Genomic DNA, 18,764 nt, shown 5'->3' with positions numbered 1-18,764 from the left:
CCGCCGCCGCCGCTGCCGCCGCCGCCGCCGCCGCCGCCGCCGCCGCCGCCGCCTCCGTCCCCGCCGCCGCGCATTGTGCAGCAGGCGGCCCCCGCGCGGCAGGGCCCTGGACCCGCGCGCCTCCTGGGGATGGTGAGCAAGGCGCTCCTGCGCCTCGTGTCTGCCGTCAACCGCAGGAGGATGAAGCTGCTGCTGGGCATCGCGCTGCTCGCCTACGTAGCCTGTGAGTTCGCTCCCGGGGCCGGCGGGGAGCCCCATTCATTCCCGGGCGCCGTGGCCACGAGCCGGGGGTCGGCGGGCTGCGTGCGGCCCCTCGGCGGCTCCGCTGCCCGATCTCCCGTCCCGCACCGGGCGGGACCTGCTCGCCCTGCTCTCACTCCTCTTCGGAGGCTGCGGACCAGTCTCCCCCTTTCCGCTCCTGTGGCAAAGCAGCTGGCCAACTTGGGCGCAGACCCTCCAGCGCTTAGGCCCCGGCGCGGAGACCGGGCGGCCGGGAGGAGAGGTCCTTGCCCCGGGGCTCTGGGGCGGCCGGGCCCCGCGCGGCGAGACGCCTCCGGCCTCGGCCGGCCTCGCGCGCTCGGCCCCAGCCTGCTGCCTCAGTCCTCCCCGCCCCGACGCGTGGGACTCCTGTCCACGTCGCCCCCGCAGCCGGCGAGGGTCCAGCCGGCGATTCCCGAGCGTGCCGCGCGAGGATACCCTGGGGACAGCCGTGGCCGTGCCGCCGTGTCGGTTAAGTAGGATAAAAATACTGTTGCCGTTGGCAGAGCCCCCGCTTCGACTGTTTGCTCCGCAGGAAAATTACTCAGCATTTAACTATTGGGGAGCCAAGTGTTGCTGGCCCCCGCCGGCCCGTGAGGCTGACCAGCCTCATCACGGTACCTTGTTTTCGTGTCAGTGGGGCCAGATGTCCCGGGGCGCGGGATCCCCGGGGTGCAGCGGGTCGGCCCAGAGAGGAGGCGCAGCGCAGGGAGACCCAGGGCGGCGCTTTGCTGTGTACCGTGTGTATGGTTCCCCTGTCAGTCATGACTTCCAGCCTCTGCCTGAGACAGGGCAGGAGGGACGGACACTCCGCAGGCAGGTGGTGGTAGACCCTTGTCTTCTCAGAGGCGGAAACTCTTTCTTTGTGTGCTTGCTTGCTTTTTTAAGAAAGATCTATTCGATGGGAGTATATTTTAATTGTGGCTATTAATACTTTACCAACAACCACGGTGGGACTAGAAATAGCTGCCAGTGTGAGCTCCGTTTGGATCCTAGCCACCAGACAGATCTTGAAACAACCTGCTAACTGGTTCGGTTACCAAGATCTGATTCCAGAGGTGACAGGGGACTTGAGAAAGTGACTTCAGTTGAGCTCTAGGAGGACATGTGTTATTCAGACCTAGACTGTCCAGCATAACCCAGCTCTTCCAGGAGGTGGAGTAGAGAAGGCTCAAGCAGGGCTCTCAGATCCTAGACAGTTTCGAGCTGGGGATGGGTGTTAGATGTGAGTGAGTAGTTTGAAAAGGAGAAAGCTACCCTTAAGTGTTTGTGGTCAATCTTGAGTAAGCTGAAACCCACGGGAAAGATCTCTTGAAATTGCATAATTATTGTTATGAAATAATAATACCTAAATTTGTTTGTTTGTGTGTATGTGCAGGCATGAGTCTCATTGGCTTATTTAATTATCTCAACAATCTTGGGAAATACTTTGGTTATTCCCACTTTAAAGGTGAGGAAATTAAGACCAAGAGAAATTAGGAACATTTGTGGATGATTACACATATGACAAACGTTAGAGAACCAAGTTTTGAACCCAAAAAAGGCCAAAGAGCTTGGTGTAGAACCCAGATCTGCAGCAGGCTTAGTGTTGACTTTAGGACTTCTAAAGTTAGACAGAGGTGTTTAGAATTAATAAAAGGGGATCTAGAGAGCCATGGGACGTTTTTCACCATCCATTCCACCGGGAGGTCATTCCAAGTCCTTACCGTTGTCTGTGACTGCTTGGTGCCAGGGGAAACTGAGAAGTGCCATCTTGGCACCTAGAGGAGTGGTTCTCAAACTGGAGTGTGCATCAGAATTGCCCCGAGGGTTTTCAGAACACAGATTTTTGCCTCCCACCTCAGGTTTTTGGTTGAGTAGTCTGGGATGTGCATTTCTCATAGCTTCACCTGGGGAGCTGTTGCTATGGTCTGGGGACCACTGATTTAGAAGGTAAAGTGGCCAAGAATGAGATAATCACCCCAATGAGGGTTAATTTACAAACTGGTATGAAGGGGAGCATGTATGAGAGCTTATGATAGGGACTCCTGAATTAGAGTGACCAGGGGCATTTGTTTCCATGAGGAGCAGAGGCTCGAGCTGAGAATTGGAGAATGTATAGCATCAGGAGGGCAAGGAGGGAATGTGTTCCAGAAGGAACAGCATGTGCAGAGGTCCTGTGGCAGCCAAGTACAGGGAGTGCTATAGGAATGCAAAGCAGGATAGTGTTTGTAGGGCACGAAAACAAGGTATCCTAATGAGGCTGGTCAGCAGACAGAGGCCAGTGTGGGCCAGCTTGGGAGAGGCCTTGGGCCAGCTTATAAAATCTGTGATTTTAGTTTTGAGGGGCTTAAGAATAGGGTGGACCAGTGTTACTAATGAGCAGGGAAGGCATATCTGAGACAGTATGGGGGAGGCAGGGGGGAAAGTTATTGGGCTCCCGATTGGTAGTGTCCAAGGACACTGAAAATATAAGTCAACAGGGCGCCCATTGACAATCTTGCCCTCCCTATTAGGAATGGCAAGAGGAGAAATCTCTTTGAAAAAACTGTCCACACTCTCACTTAACACACACACACACACACACACCCTCACAGCTAGCCAGTCCCTGTTCTGGAAGTGCATTGTCTGTTCCTCTCTCAAGTTCTCCTAGTCTTTCTCCTTCTCCTTGGATCTTTCTGAAAGGTGTGGGTTTTTTGTTTTGTTTTGTTTTGTTTTTGTTGTTGTTGTTTGTTTTGCCTACTTGGGCCAGAGTCTCCCTTCCTGCTCTCAGTGAACATTCTGGACCATGCCTAGGGGAGTGAGCTCGTGCCCCCTTGCACTGCACACATGCCTGTGTTTTCTTCTCAGTAAAATTCCCAATCTGTGAGGACAGGGATTGTCTCTTAAGTGTTTCAGCCTGTGTAGTACTCAGATCAGTGCTATTAGGTCTTTGAAAGAGCTCAGAGGTCTGACTGAAAATCATGCCAATCTTCTAGTCCGCGGCTCCCCAGGTGGACCTATCTTTCCCCATTTTTTTTTTTTCCTTTCCCCGTTTTTTAACATACGAATATTTTGAAAAGTTAGTAGCCTCTGCAGGCTTTGTTTGACAAAACAGGGTCCCTGCCTCTCTTTGCCCCCCACCAGAGGCAAGCCCTTAACTTCCTTTTGCTGATTTTGCTGTTGTCTTTGTGCCATAGGATGATACACTTCTTGATTTGTCATTTGTAGGTATTACCTAGTGACGTTCTTCTTTGGAAGATGATTGTTTATTCTCTTAACCTGCCCTCCTCTCCTGTGTTCACTATCACCTGTGTAGACGTGGTATAATTTTTTTTTTAAAGATTTTATTTCTTTATTTGACAGGCAGAGATCACAAGTAGGGAGAGAGGCTGGCAGAGAGGAGGAAGCAGGCTCCCCGCGGAGCAGAGAGCCCAATGTGGGGCTCAATCCCAAGACTCTGGGATCATGACCTGAGCCGAAGGCCGAGGCTTTAACCCACTGAGCCGCCTGAATGTGGTGTAATTTTGAGATCAACACTTGGTATATATGTGTATGACGAAATGTTGTTCTGATTGTTAGTGAGCCATGCTGTCAGTGACTTTTTGTTTTCCCTGGAGCTAATCACTGACTTTTCTTTTCTTTTCTTTTTTTGTTCTCTATGGACTATTTCTGATTCAACACCAAAGACTTTTGTTGGTTGTTTGCTGTGTCTTACCCCCAAGATGTTCAGGAGCAGCGGACCTCTTGATGGGGTGCCTTCCTGAAGAAGGGCCCCCAGAGCCTTTGGACCTGCCCTGCCCATCATAGACGTCCTGTCTCCCTACTTACCCTTACGTATTTCACACTTCTTTCACTTGGACATGCATTGTGGAGGTGAATCTTGAGACCGTCATAAGTGCCTTTCCTCGCCTTTACCCCATAGATTGTTGATATCGAATTCTAGAAAAAGATTCCCTTCAGAACTTTTCAGGAATTGTTTCATTACTTTCTGGCTTCTAGACAAGTTGTTTCAGGTACATCCCTTTCCACGGGACTTGTGTTTTCCTTTGGGAAGATTGCGGGATCTTCTTTTGGCCCATGATAGTCATCATTGACCACCCATTTCCAGCTTTCTGCCCCTGGCCTTTTCCTCATTCCCAGGGCCACTGCAGTCCCCATGCCCAGGAGCAGAGCTGCAGAACCCTGCTGCACTTCTGGGCCCAGTGAGTAGTCAAGAACGTGTTTCCAACCCCTCTGGTTTGATAGCTGGCATCATTCAAGGTGATGGTACTCAGTGCGCAGCCCTCCCCCCCCCCACCCTTGGAATGACTTAAACTTGAAGAATGCATCTTTGTTTTTAAGCCTCTTAGGGTTTGGGCCTACTTCCTCTTTGCTGCAGCTCAGCAGAGCCTGCCCTGACCAACCTGTCTCGTGTGGTCCTAGGTGTGCCTGGCCCACCTTGCCTGCCTCCATGCCCCACATACTGGGTACTGCAGAATCCCCTGGCAACCCAGAAATGCTTGTGGTTTAGTTCCTGGGATTTTCTTAAATTATTCCTTGTTTGTTTCCTCTCCTCCATTCTGTGTTTTCTCTTTCTGGAATATTATTACACTGATGGAGTATTGCCTGCTCTAGTCCTTTTATTTCCTTTATTATTTAAAAGGTCTGCTCTATTTTTTGGAAACTTACGCTTTGTATTTTAAGGCAAATTTAATTTTGCTATCATTTTCCATTTATAAGAGCTCTTTTCCCTCTGGATTAAAAAAAAAGAAACTAAAAAAATGTGTCTTCATTTCATGGTTGTATTCTCTTCTTGGAAGTTTTGTTTGGGCTTTGTCACACTGAAGAGTCTCTTCCCTCCAGGTCCCTTCCCATTTTTCTTGTTTGAGGATTTCCTTAGCTTTCTGGTGGCCCTAGGTTGTCTGCTCCTGTTTGGGAGGAATACGGTAGGTCTGTCCTCCGGGCTCTGAGCTCTGGTGACAAGGCTCTGCCAGGCTTCTGCTGGATGGGGAGGCCCGGCTGCCTGCATCCGGGGAGCCAAGTGGGGACCGGGCTTCGGGTGTGAGCCGTACTTTGATCATTGTCCTAGGTGGACCTGGGGCTCCCCAGTTGGAGAACCCCTTCCCGGAGGTGGGGCTGCTCATCTGCCAGGGCAGGGAGTGGAGCTGCCCCTCGTCCTGTTGTTCAGACAGATTTGAAATCAGACCTTCTGTCTCCGTGGGCTGTCACTCCACTTCCAGATGCACCAAGCGTAAGCATTCCTGACCCCCCTGGGGTGTGGCCTGGCTTTCCCGCTGCAGGCCTCATCCTCCTCTCACCTTCTAGCCTTGTTCTGTTCCCTTTACCTGTCTACCTAGGCTCAGACCTTTAGAAAGAATGGAAAAGAAGTCTACCTGCTGATGTAATGAGTTTAGGAGCCATTGTTTTCACCTTCAGCTATTGGAAACTAGAGTTGTGAAGTCCGGTAACATTCACTTAATTTTTGGTGTATCGTGGATCTTGTGGTTAGGACACTGCATTCCTGGCACCTTTCTATCCTGTTGCTCTTACTCCACTGCAGAGGAAAGCCACCAGATGAAACTCTGAAAACCATATAAAGGCATGGTATTTGCATTTATGGGAACAGACTTCCACCTTGTCCCAGTTGGGTTTCCCTTAGAATACTTTTGCCCTTAAGGTAATCAGCCCCACGTGGCTAAGGGACTGTTCTGGTCAATTCCCTCAGTAAAATATCCACTGGCCTGCTGCCAGGGAGACACAGGGAGCTGGCATCGTGATGCCAGTAGACTCTAGGGAGTAAAGGTAGGGGAGACACAAGCAAACAGTCCAGGAGCTGGTTCCAGACACACCCGAGCATGAAGATCAGCTTTTTCTTGTTAAATGCAGGTTCTCAGGATCGTCTGAGACCCACCAAGCAGGGGCCTGGGACTCTTCCTCCTGTCCCTCCTTGGAGGTTGGAGAGGGGCGCCTTGAAATTGCTTTGAGTCCTCAACATTTTATTTTAAAATTTCCACACATGTTCTATTCAGCAAACACCCAAGTACAACTCTGCCCAGATTTACCAGCTGTTCTTTTTGTTCCACATTTGTTCTTTCTCTCTGTTTTAATGTATACATTTTTTTGTTGTTGAAATAGTTGGAAGTTGCAGACATAATATTGCTTCACCTTCAAATACTTTAATGTAGATCTCCTAAGACTAAAAGCATCCCCTGTGTAATCTCATACCATAAAAATTAACATAAATAATATTGTCTAACATATAGTCCATGTTTGAATTTCCCCACCATCCACATCTGTTTCTTTTGCTTTGTTTTTTTTTTTTGTTTTTTAATTCTAGGATCAGTCAAGGTTTATGCTGCATTTGGCTGTTAGGTCTCTAACTTTCTTTTTTTTTTTTCCATAACACTTACTTTTTTTTTTTTTTTTAAAGATTTTATGTATTTATTTGACAGACGGAGATCACAAGTAGGCAGAGAAGCAGGCAGAGGAGGAAGCAGGCTCCCTGCTGAGCAGAGAGCCCGATGCGGGGCTCGATCCCAGGACCCTGGGATCATGACCTGAGCCGAAGGCAGAGGCTTTAACCCACTGAGCCACCCAGGCACCCCTCATAACACTTACTTAAAAAAAAGCCCTGGCCAGTTGTCTTGTGAACCGTCTCACATTCTGGATTTATCCGATTTTTCCTTACAGTTAAATTCAGCTGGAAATTTTTTATAATAGTGCTTGTTAATTTGCATTCCATCAGGCTCATAGCACCGTTCCTCATACGTTGGACACCTGGAAGGGCTGGCTGGTACCACATTTCATTTTAAAGGTGCCTTTTCCCTGTGCACAGTCCTGGGGGTGATTCTTGGAGACTCTGAGTATCTTCTTGTCCAGCCACTGCATTCAGCGTCTGTTGGTGGTCCTCTCCTGGATCAGTTTTACACTGGGGAATCCCAAGTGGTGCTTTTTTGATTCTGTAAGCCCTTCTGTGTTTATAAACTTGTGTTCTTCTGGAAAGAACTTGCCTCCCTCATTCATCTTTCACTTTCTGTGGTAGTTTCCTGTGCCTGCTGTAAGAAATCACCACAAACTAGGTGGCTTTCACACGGGAGAGGTTTATCATTTCATAGGAGGCCGGAAGTCTGAAATCAAGGTCCTTAAGGCTGCTCTCCTTCCGAAGGCTCCTTCAAGGCTCTAGATGCTTTGGGCTCTGGCTGCATCCTGCCATCTGCCTCTGTGGGTGGTTACATTGCCTCCTGTCTGTCACATCTCCTCTGTATCCCCTTTGAAGACACTTGGCACTGGATTTAGGGCCCAACTGGATAATCTAGAGTGATCTTTTGGTCTCAAGATCCTTAATGATACCTGCAAGGGCTCCCTTTTCCAAGTAAGATCACATTTGAGGTTCTGGGGATTAGGATGTGGACATATTTTGGGGGGAGGTCACCAGTCAATTCACCCCTCCCCACCTTTTAAAAAACTCTGTGTGAACTCCTAGATTCTTTGAGTCTTGGAGCACTTCCTTGATCTCCAGATGTTTCAGGCTCATCTTGTTCTTTCCCTGCCCCAGTCCTGGAATTAGCTATTTCTTGAAGGAGTCCTGCTTCCTTTCATTGGGGAACATTCAGGATTCAGAGCTTGGACCCTAGTTGTATGCATTGTCATCAAGGTGACATTGCTCCCTTTTCTTTCAGGGGACAGAACCAGGAAACATACACACTTTTTCCAATCCTGAGTTTATGCCCATATGCCCAATTTAAATCTTACCAGGTTTCTTCCTTACCTTCCGCAATTCCATATTGCTGTGTCCTTTTTTCCTCCACTGTGAAAATCTCATTTCTAACATCAATAAAAAGTTATTGCCTCTCTGCTACCATACAGACAGAATGGTTTCAGAATTACTACGTTGATACCGTACGAACAACAAACTTACCGTACCAACAACAAACTTAACCAAAAGCAGGATTTCTGTGAAGTTCTTTTGGTCCTCACAATGTGTCCCACTGAGGATGTGCAGTTAGAGTATTGTGTTCCAAAGCTACTTGCGATAAATTTTTTGATACCTGATGCAAATCAGTTTCATTTCTTGGTTTGTGTTCAGTTTTCTTCTTTCTGATAAAGTATTCATGTATATGGTCCAGAAGTCAAAGTATCTAAAAAATTGGCTGCCTCTTGGGGAAATTGCAAACCTTCAGCACCGTCTCTGTTTTAATCCATCTTACGGCACATGTCGGCATGAGTCTGTGTGGATGCGTGCCCTGCTCTGGGCGTCTACACAGCAGGTAGCATTCTGTGCAGACTCTCTGCCTCCCTTTCCTGGAGAGCGAGCGCTCCGTGTGGATGCCTGTGGTTTGCCTCCACCCCCTACCCTGTACTGTTCTACAGCTGTGTAATACTCTGGCATGCGTGTGCACCTGTCCCCTGCGGAAGGCATTTCAGTGATGTCAGATGCGTTGGTGTCAAAGACTGCTGCCGCGAAGGAACCTGCGCACACGCTCCCACCAAGGCTGCCAGCAGCTGCTTCTCTCAGCCTCCCCAGCAGAGGCTGTCAGCAGATGTTTGCATTTTCACTGGTCTGAAAAATGGTATTTTGTTTTAATTTGCGTTTCTCTTATTGTGAGTGTCATGAAGCATCTCTTTTGAGATGTTTAAGGGCTATTAATATATCTGCCTCTGCGAACTTGTTTTTGGGTTTGCTCATTTCTCTGTTGAGATGTTGGTTCTTTTTTCCACTCATTTCTTTTTTAAGGAGGCTCCACACCCATCTTGGGGCTTGAACTCACAACCCCGAGATCAAGAGTCACATCTTCCTCCCACTGAGCCAGCTAGGTGCCCCTCTTTTCCACTGGCTTTTAAGGATTCTTTATATATGTGTTAACTGTTGTCTTTGAAGTGGATGGCGATTATTTTCTCATGCCTGGTGTGGTGTGGAGAAAAATATATTTGGTCTTTGTGCCCTGTTGGCATAAAGGCCCTAAAACTCTTGGGATTTCCTGAGTGATAGGAGTGTCTTTTGTTGCTTATGAGAACCCCTCTTTGGTCACAACTGAGTTGATGACAATGAAGTGATTTAGGTTGGGCTCCTGGGAAGCCAGGATGGAGCTGGTCACGAGAAGGACCCTACCCACCAGCCTCCAGGAGGGGAGAATAGCGTGCTGGAAATTGAGCTCTACAGAAACTTCAACAGTGGGGTTTGTTGAACCCCCCAGTGGAACTCACGGTGGGGGGGTCTGGGAGGGAGAGGGCCAGAGAGGGCATGGTGCTCTAGTCCCCTTCCCATACCTTGCCTAGTGCATCTCTGCCACTTGGCTATTTCTATGTTGTATCCTTTATAATGAACCAGTACGTGTAAGTAATCTGTTTGCCTGAGTTCTGGGAGCCATTTCAGCAAATTATCAAACCCAAGGGTGGGGGGGGGTCATGAGAATCCCCAGTTTATAGCCACTTCATCAGAAGTGTAGGGACTTGTGATTAGGTTTTTTGTTTGTGGTGGTTTTTTTTTTTTTTTTTTTCGAGATTTATTTATTTATTTATTTGACAGAGAGAAATCACAAGTAGGCAGAGAGGGAGGCAGAGAGGGGGAAGCAGGCTCCCTGCTGAGCAGAGAGTCCGATGTGGGGCTCGATCCCAGTACCCTGAGACCACTTCGGCTCTGAGCCAAAGGCAGAGGCTTAACCCACTGAGCCACCCAGGCGCCCCTTGTGATTGGTGTTTGAAGCCTTGTGGGACTGAGCCCTTCACTTGGGTCTGTCTTAACTCTAGGTTGTTAATGTGAGAATTGAATTGAATTGTTGCACACACACATAATGAGTGTGCAGAGAGTTGGAGAATTGGTTGTTAGTGTGGAAAAAAACCATGCATTTGGTGTCAGAGGTGTTCTGAGGGTAGAAACAGATTTTAGGATGTGGGAGTTTTATTTTCAACAGTTTTCTGTTTCCCTATGTAGTTCTTCAGACACTGGCCAGGGTGTTTGACGTGAGAAATGAGACTGGGGCCTGGGGAAGAATGAGAATGCCCTTAAGGCCTAGGGTTTGGTACTTCAGTGGATGGATAGGATTTGGACAGTAGGGTTGAAGGCAGTGGTGACAGCATGACCATGAGCATGGAGGCGACTGTGCAACGAGCAGGTCCTTCTGGTCCTTTAAGGCAGCATTTCAAGTCGGCCTCCATATACACTTCATTCTGAGCTGAGCAAACATTCGATCAACATATTTCAACATATTTCAGAATATACAATATGCCAGCATTAGGGCAGAGCCATATCAAATCAGCCTGTCTAGCTGGGACACTGTGTATGCTGAGGGCATCCCCCCACCTCATGTAGGTGCACCAGCAGGGTTTAGGCCCGGTGTGTGGTCTTGCTGTGTAGCCAGGAGATTAAGAGCCTGGTTGTTGTGATGTCGAAGCGCTGTTGGTAGATGTTTCTTTAACAGGCAGGCCTGGCTGCCAGATTCTCCATGTTCCCTGAATCCACATTAATGCATACTCCCCGCCCTCCCCCCCCCCCCCCCTTTTTTTTCTTGCTTTATGTTCAGGAATGTTTGGATCTTAGGAGCTCCTGCAGGATACATGTGGGAGGAATGATTCCGGGTTGACGCTTTTTGGAGAAGGGCGGTTTCAGTTGCCCCCGTTCAGCTCCTTCTGTGGCTTAGGGGCAGTCATCTAACTGTGCTGTTTCATTTTGATGCATTTACAACATGGAGGTACTGTGTTCTCTTATACCTTGCAGGTAATAGTACTTTTTAGAAAACACCATGAGGAATTGACAGAATTTCTTTACAGAGATGACAGCTTCACCTGATGAGCCACTTGGGAGAAAAGAGGTTTCCAGGTGCAGGTGTGAGAAAATTGCATGTGGGGAGGGCCTGTCCTCATGTAGGTAGGGCAGTAACAGTGGGCAAGTAGGTGCTCCGCAAAGGATGGGCCAAGGTGGTCTTCCTCTCCCTTTTATTCAGAAGGGCAGGAAGTGAAATTCAAGTTAATCCATGAGCTTCTTTGAGTTTTTGGTTAAACTTTCCATTTTTCTAACCAAAATAACTAAGTGCCATAAAGCAGCAGCAATAAACACTAGAATTCCTCTTCTTGTTGTCTTTTTCAGAAAGAGTCTGAACATCTTGGAAAATGAAAACAATTTTGTTAGGGAGGTGAGACCTTGGAATTTTATTCTTAGTATCTTTGAACATTTTTATCCTCTTTCTGAAAACAAGCTGTTTCTAAGTTAGAATTCAGTTGACATATGTAATGCAAGTAATCTGAGTTTAGTTTATTTATCTATTTTTAAAAAGTTTATTTATTTCGTTTAGAGGGGGAGAGACTGCCCCACAGAGGGGCAGAGGGAGAGGGGGAGAGAGAGAATCCTGAGTAGACTCCCCACTGAGTGGTCTAAGATCATGACCTGAGGCAAAACCAAGAGTCAGATGCTTAACCAGCTGAGCCACCCAGGCACTGCTATTTATTTATTTTTAAAGGTGTGAGCAGACAGCTGCGTTATACCAGCAACAGAAGACTGAAGGGGTAGGATGGCTGTGTTGGAATCAAGGGAAAGAATCACATTAATCTGACGCTTTCAGTGGCCAATGACAGTCCTTGTGGAAATCTGTCACTAGTGAATGGTAAGGGGCCATAAATGGTGGTTCTCCTTGAAACTTGCATATAGCCAAATCAGAATCTTAGTTCTGTTCTTTCTTTTAGTTTTATTTTTTTCTTTTATTTTTACAGAATTTCATTCTGATTCCTTGCTCTCCTTACTCCCAATGCATCTTATTTAAAAGACAAAATTTGGGACGCCTGGGTGGCGCAGTTGGTTGGACGACTGCCTTCGGCTCAGGTCATGATCCTGGAGTCCCAGGTTCGAGTCCCGCATCAGGCTCCCAGCTCCATGGGGAGTCTGCTTTGCTCTCTGACCTTCTCCTTGCTCATGCTCTCTCTCACTGTTTCTCTCTCAAATAAATAAATAAAATCTTAAAAAAAAAAAAATAAAAGACAAAATTTCTATCTTTGGCTCTCAAAGCAATGAAGGCTCCCCCAACCTCCGGCTTCTGCCACTGATGCAGGTGTGGAACTCTAGCATGAGGAGTGACTTACTTTGATAATGCTACTATCTTGAGGCATGGGGGAGGATAATTTCCCCTATTTTATAGATGGGGAAACTGAGGCAGAGGGCAGTTACATGACCTGCTCCAGCTTTTAGTCTGGTACTCCATGCTAATGTGGAGGGACCTGGAGGAACTCCAAGGCTGCACCTACCCCATTTCTTAGCTTCAGTGTAGAATTCTAGTGACACTTCTCCTGAAAGAATGTTTCACTTTGAAGCAGTCTTGTTGGGGTGCCTACAAGGTGGAGGGGGCAGGAGGCATTTTAGAGGATCCCTGAGCATTACCTTTGTCTTGTTGGTAGGTGGTCAGCTGGCTTCTGGTTCTCTTGTTTGGCCCTGCCATAGGAGTCCCCCTCTTCTTTCTGACTCTGGCTGATGAGCATGCTTGGCCCAGGTGGCTGCTGGGTAGTTTGTCTCCAGTGAAGCACTTACAGCCCCCATGCCCCAGCTTGGGTGACTGGACAGCCTGTCCCTCTGTTCCAACAGCGGTGTCCTGTCTAGGCTGGGGTGCTGAGTTTGCAAGGCCCGAAGCCCTGCTGAGCCAGAGGAGCCAGCCTTGTACTTGCATCAGTGTGGCTCACCCACCTGGTCCCCCACCACTGAGCACCTGGGACCTTCCAGAGGTCTCCAAGGCACCTGCCACCCACTCTTACCCTTCCTCCTTCCACATTCCAAGCTCCACCTTCTCATACACCCACCTCACCTAGTCCTGGTACTCCCCACACTGTCCGCTCACTTCCCCCTTCCTCTCTCCCTCTCCCCCTCAATCTCACCCTTTCCTCTAAGGAACACCTTACTCCCTACCTGTCCCCTTATCCTGCTGTCCTCCCCACACCGTCACTGAGTCTATACTTGCATCTCTTTCCCTCCCTCCCTACTCCCTGCTCTCACCGCACCCCCCAACCACCAAACTTGCCTCCTCATCTGGCTTCTCCCATATGCTGCTTTCCTCATATTCTGATGAACCGTGCCATCCCTGACAGGGGTGATAGGCAGAAGGCTGGCATTTTCCAGATCTTTCAGGAGGACCTACAGACCCAGCCATTCCATGTAATTCTGACGCTGTGGATGGCCATGCCCCTAGTGGGAAATCAATGCACTGGTCCCAGAGGCACACTGGTCCCAGAGGCGTGGTGTCTTTGGACTCGGTCTAGGTGACACCAGTGCGCATCGTGGTTTGGGATGTCCCTCCTCAGTCCCTCCTGCACCTTCGTTCCCTCTCCACCTTCAAATACAAACTGAAAAGGCTGACTTAAAAGCCTCATCAAGATTTTTTAAGTTCCCATTTATTTTTATTTTTATTTTATTTATTTATTTTTTAAAGATTTTATTTATTTATTTGACAGAGAGAAATCACAAGTAGATGGAGAGGCAGGCAGAGAGAGAGAGAGAGGGAAGCAGGCTCCCTGCCGAGCAGAGAGCCCGATGCGGGACTCGATCCCAGGACCCCGAGATCATGACCTGAGCCGAAGGCAGCGGCTTAACCCACTGAGCCTCTCAGGCGCCCCGTTAAGTTCCCATTTAAAAGTAAATAATTTGGGACGCCTGGGTGGCTCAGTGGGTTAAGCCACTGCCTTCGGCTCAGGTCATGATCTCAGAGTCCTGGGATCGAGTCCCGCGTCGGGCTCTCTGCTCGGCAGGGAGCCTGCTTCCTCTTCTCTCTGTGCCTGCCTCTCTGCCTGCTTGTCATCTCTCTCTGTCAAATAAATAAATAAAAATCTTTAAAAAAAAAAAAAAAAAAAAGTAAATAATTTGTCAACAGAAAATAGTGTACTCTATGTAGAAAAACTAGAGAATGAAGTACAAAGATAAAATCTCAATCCTCACAATTTTAGCATATTAAAATGTCTTTCCATACAGATATAGTGATGTCTCTTTGTTTTTAATGAAGTCTTTCTTTTTGACCCTCAGTAAAGTTCTGTAATTTTTCATGTAGATTTTATACATTTTTCTGTGGAGTTTATCAAGTTTCTCTTTAGCGTTCTCAGTAAAGATCCAATAACAAATATGTTATTAATACAAAGCAACTTTTAACATCAGACTGCAAAATTACCCCCCCCAGTTGTATTCTATTTTTAAAATATTTCTCTTTTGTGCTTTGTACTAATCCTCATATACACATACTCTCTTTGTTTCTTGTTCTTTTTTTTTTTTTTTAAAGATTTTATTTGTTTATTTGACCGACAGAGATCACAAGTAGGCAGAGAGGCAGGCAGAGAGAGAGAGAGAGGGAAGCAGGCTCCCTGCCGAGCAGAGAGCCCCATGCGGGACTCGATCCCAGGACCCTGAGATCATGACCCGAGCCGAAGGCAGCGGCTTAACCCACTGAGCCACCCAGGCGCCCCTGTTTCTTGTTCTTAATCATAGTGTTGTTCTTTCTAAAAAAGGTCACTGCTCGTAGACATGTTACATCATACCTTCACATTCTGGGTTTGGTCACACGATGGCTCCTTTCACTGTTTAGAAATTGAGGTGGAGGTGTAAATGTTCCTTTTCTTCTTACCTACTGTAAAAAAAAAATTTTTTTTTTTCTGATGTTCTTTGCCTTCAGTATTCTAAAAATAGATTCATCAGGATTTACGATCAGACTTATTCTGTGGTGTTCATTAGAGGCTAGTTGAAAAGGAAGTGCTTGTGCGGAGAGCTCTAGCTTCATCACTCTTCAGCAGATTCACCATCCACTTGGCAGCAAATGTTGATTGAGTGGCCGGCTCTCTGCTGGGATCTGGAAGTGCATGCCTTCTCTTGACTTCTGTTTCCACCAGGAAGTGGGAAGTGATTGATCCAGAGGGAACAGCACTGGGTCAGTTTCAGAGTGAATCCTTGGGAAGGGAGGTCTGTGATTGTGACTTAAGCTTTATGGGCTGTACCAGGGATGGTAGGGGCCATGCCTTCATCTCTCCCGTCTGCAGCCCCAAGGCTGGGCTGGGGAGGATTCGCCCTTTGTTGCTCTCCTTTTATTTCAGTGAATCTGCTTCTTTTTGTCAGAGAACGAATGGGATGCCTTTATTTGCTAGCCTCAGGGGACGTCTATTTCGTTTTCTGTTGTTGAAGAGAAGGTATTGCCACACTTCCTTAGGCTAAGCCTACCATCTGTTTAAGTGGAATAAAGCAAAAGAAATGATGTGGCAAGTTTGTATCATGAGATCTGTTGGTATCTGTGAAGCTATAGGAGAGAAGGGAGAGTCCACTTCTTGTTATTTTATATCTGTCCCCGTGATTTGAAGAATCAAAGTGCTTGTTTGCTTTCTGAGGTGGTCTGGCATTTTTCTATCTTTTTTGTGCCCATTTCTCTAAACTTGATATTACTGTCTGCTAGTTCAGATTAAACATTCAAGCAGCTTTTGAATGTTTAATTAAATAGTACTCTGGGGGCACCTGGGTAACTCAGTCAGTTAGCCTTCTGTTTGGTTCAAGTCATGATTCCAGGGTCCTGGGATCAAGCCCCATGCCAGGCTCTCTGCTCAGTGGAGAGGCTGCTTCTGTCTCTTCCTCTGTAGCTCCCCCTTCTTGTGTGTGCTCTCTCTCTCTCAAATAAAATCTTAAAAGAAATAGTAGTACTGTGTAGAACCTTGAGAATACGAGTGGAATGTGTTTACAAATTTATTGGTGTCCTGTTGTGAAGAGGTAGAAGTGATCTTCTCAGGTGAAGATTTGGGGACAGAATGCAACTTAATTCCAGCTGCAAGAAATAGACACATAGTTGTGATAACATAGGGTAAACATGGTAGCTTTCTGATGATAGACTGTTGCCTAAATAATGACTTGAAGAACCTGGAGGAAACCAAGATATTTTATGGTGCTTAAGAGTAAGTTACAGTTTGGATAGTAAGGTGCAAAGGGCATTGGTATCATATATGTCTTTGGGGCTCAGTTTTAATTCACAGTTTTAACATTCTAACAATGTGGAAACATTTGGAAGATCCCCTTCCCTCTTCTTCCCCCTTCCAGCTAACTCTGTTTCCCTTCCTGTCAGTTCCTGGGTGACATTTAGTATGTGTGTATGAATCATCTAGATAGTTTCCTCTGCATTATGTGTTCCTAAAATATATTTAGGTACTTTAAAAAAGTGAATGGTTTTATACCATGGATTTTTCTGTGATTTGCTTTTGTACTTAACATATGGAGAAAATCTTTTGATGCAGAGATCTCATTTGCTAAATGGTTGCTTGTGCTTTGTAAACCATGATGCTGCCCTGCTTGGAGTGGACAGAAGCAACATAGTGCCTTCTCTAGACCTAAAAAATGTATTTCACACTTTATTCCTGCAAGCTGTAGAAATTAAAACAATACAGAAGTATATAAAAAGGTCTTACCCCATGTCTCTCAGACTTCTATGAAGACACCTGAATGTAGTTTTAAACATCACTTAATATTGATCTTTTTACATGTAATAAAGACTTTTAAGAGGACTATATGCCCTTTGCAAAAGCCTATGGTTTCTTGCCTTTTTAACCATTTTGGGGGGGAAAAAAAAGGAACATCTTGGGGCAAAATGCTTTCCCATGGGAATGTCTGTACAGTTTTATTAGATAAGCCTATGAGACTGTATGAATCACTTAAAATGTTTTATAGTCTAAGGTCAGGACCTGCCAGTTGGGACTTAAGGGATCGCCATTCAGGGAGTGCAGGGCAGGGCCTAAGAAGGTGCTGCTGTTCTGTCTGCTTCTAGCACTTGCCTACTCCTGCAGCCTGGGCCCAGCAGGGGAAGCCTGAGGGAGGCCCCAGGGCGGGGTTGGTGTCACAGGGAGGACACAGAAGCAAGTGCCTTCCCTGAGACTTATGAAGCTCACCAGTTACTGGAGGCCGCTCAGCTACCCCAAGTGGCCTTTTTCTTTGGGATAGTTTTCCTCCTGTCTTAACTGCTCAGGACAGTCAGAGGCCTTGCTGATTGCGCGGGGTTCTGGGTTTGGGGCTTGGCTCCCTCAGGGTAGGCAGGAGGTAAAGATCGCCATTCAGTGACTGCCACTTTTTGAGGTATGATGCTGCCTGACCCTGAACCTCTAATTCTGTTAGTGGGAACTAAAGATAGTGAATCTCCCCCCTTCTGCGCAACTGACTCATGGTTTCGGCTCAGGTTGTGATCTTGGGGGTTAAGGGATTGAGCCCCGCATTAGTCTTGGGATTCTCTCTCTCTCTCCTTCTGCCTCTCCTGCTCCTACTCTTGTGTTCTGTCTCTCTCAAATAAATAAATAAGTCTTAAAAAAAAAAAAAAGTAGGGGCGCCTGGGTGGCTCAGTCAGTTGAGCGTCTGCCTTCAGCCCAGGTTATGATCTCAGAGTCCTGGGATTGAGCTCTGCATCGGGCTCTCTGCTCAGCGGCGAGCCTGCTTCCCCCTCTCTCTCTGCCTACTTGTGATTTCTCTTTCTCTCTGTCAAATTAAAAAAAAAAAAATAATAATGTATATTCTTACCTTCTTTGAAAAACATTTCAATTGTGCTCCTTCAGCGTTTACCTGAGGGGAGTCCAATATTTGTTGTGCTCTGGTAGGAGAATTGTTGAGGTTCATCAGTGGTGGACAAGGGCGCAGCTTTCCTTGGCCTGTGCTGGTTCTGTTCAGGTGGAGGCAGGCAGCCTGGGTGGCTGGGGAGGGAGGGTTTCCCCAGGACGGCAGCAGCAACCCATGCTTTTTTACCTAGGCGATGAGTTTGTGCCAAGCTATGCTTGGGCATGGGGAAGGGTGCACATGCGCTTGGTAGGGAATGCATCAGGTGGGAAGGAATTAAGCCTCGTATCCCTGGTTGACTTCAGGGCCGCCTCATCGCTAGATTAAAGGACTGTTTTGATTCTGCTTATGTTTTTGCTGTTTTTCCAACTACTTCAAAACTTAGGGGTGTAAAATAGCAACCATTTTATCAGGTCAGGAATTTGAAATGGGGATGACTCTTCTGTGTCATGATGTCGTGGACTTGAGTTGGGATGGCTCAAGACAGCAGGGGCTGGAGAACGTACTTCCTGGGGGCTTCTTCGCAGGCACGTCTGGCCCCTGAGGACAGGATCAGTGAGGACTGGCTTTTGGCACCTGCACTGCACCTGGCTGTGACCCGGCTAGCCGAGGAGTGGTCAGACCTTGTCCACAGTGGCCTAGGGACCCCAGAGACAGTGTGCCAGCCGACTCGAGGGAAGAGCATTCAGTTTATGACCAGCTCCCAAAGCTGCAAAGTGTCACTTCTGGCCATTTCTCCCCTATAGGGGGAAATGGTCCCAAGTCCACCAGATTCAAGGGGTGGATACACCGACCCCACCTCCTGCAGGGAGGCTGTCAGAGATTTTTGGACCGGTTTATAGTGCCACCTGGAAGGCCCTGTGTGTAAAACACAATGACACCACACAGCTCTGCAGTGAGCGCTTGGCACAAAGTGAGTCATAGCTGAGACGAGGCGTTCTGTTGTAGTTAACACACTCGGAAAACCTGGAGAGGAACAGTAAACAGAGTCACAGCAGAACGCGTGCGGCCGGGTGCATGTGTTTGAGCAATGCTGCAACTT

At 47.4% G+C, this 18,764-nt stretch overlaps 1 protein-coding gene across 3 annotated transcripts in view; it reads left to right on the top strand.

Moving 5' to 3' along the window:
• The first annotated feature begins 43 nt into the window (after positions 1 to 43).
• Positions 44 to 18,764, top strand: part of UXS1 (UDP-glucuronate decarboxylase 1) — a 90,236-nt gene continuing 71,515 nt past the window's right edge. For all 3 annotated transcript variants that reach the window (XM_059406377.1, XM_059406376.1, XM_059406375.1), the window contains exon 1: positions 44 to 223. In XM_059406377.1, the coding sequence (XP_059262360.1) occupies positions 130 to 223 (94 nt within the window). In that variant the 5' untranslated portion in view covers positions 44 to 129. The remainder of the gene's footprint in view (positions 224 to 18,764) is intronic.

This window comes from Mustela nigripes, chromosome 7 (genome assembly GCF_022355385.1).
Source record: "Mustela nigripes isolate SB6536 chromosome 7, MUSNIG.SB6536, whole genome shotgun sequence".
NCBI lineage: Eukaryota > Metazoa > Chordata > Mammalia > Carnivora > Mustelidae > Mustela > Mustela nigripes.
This window is presented reverse-complemented; position numbering and strand designations above follow the sequence as displayed.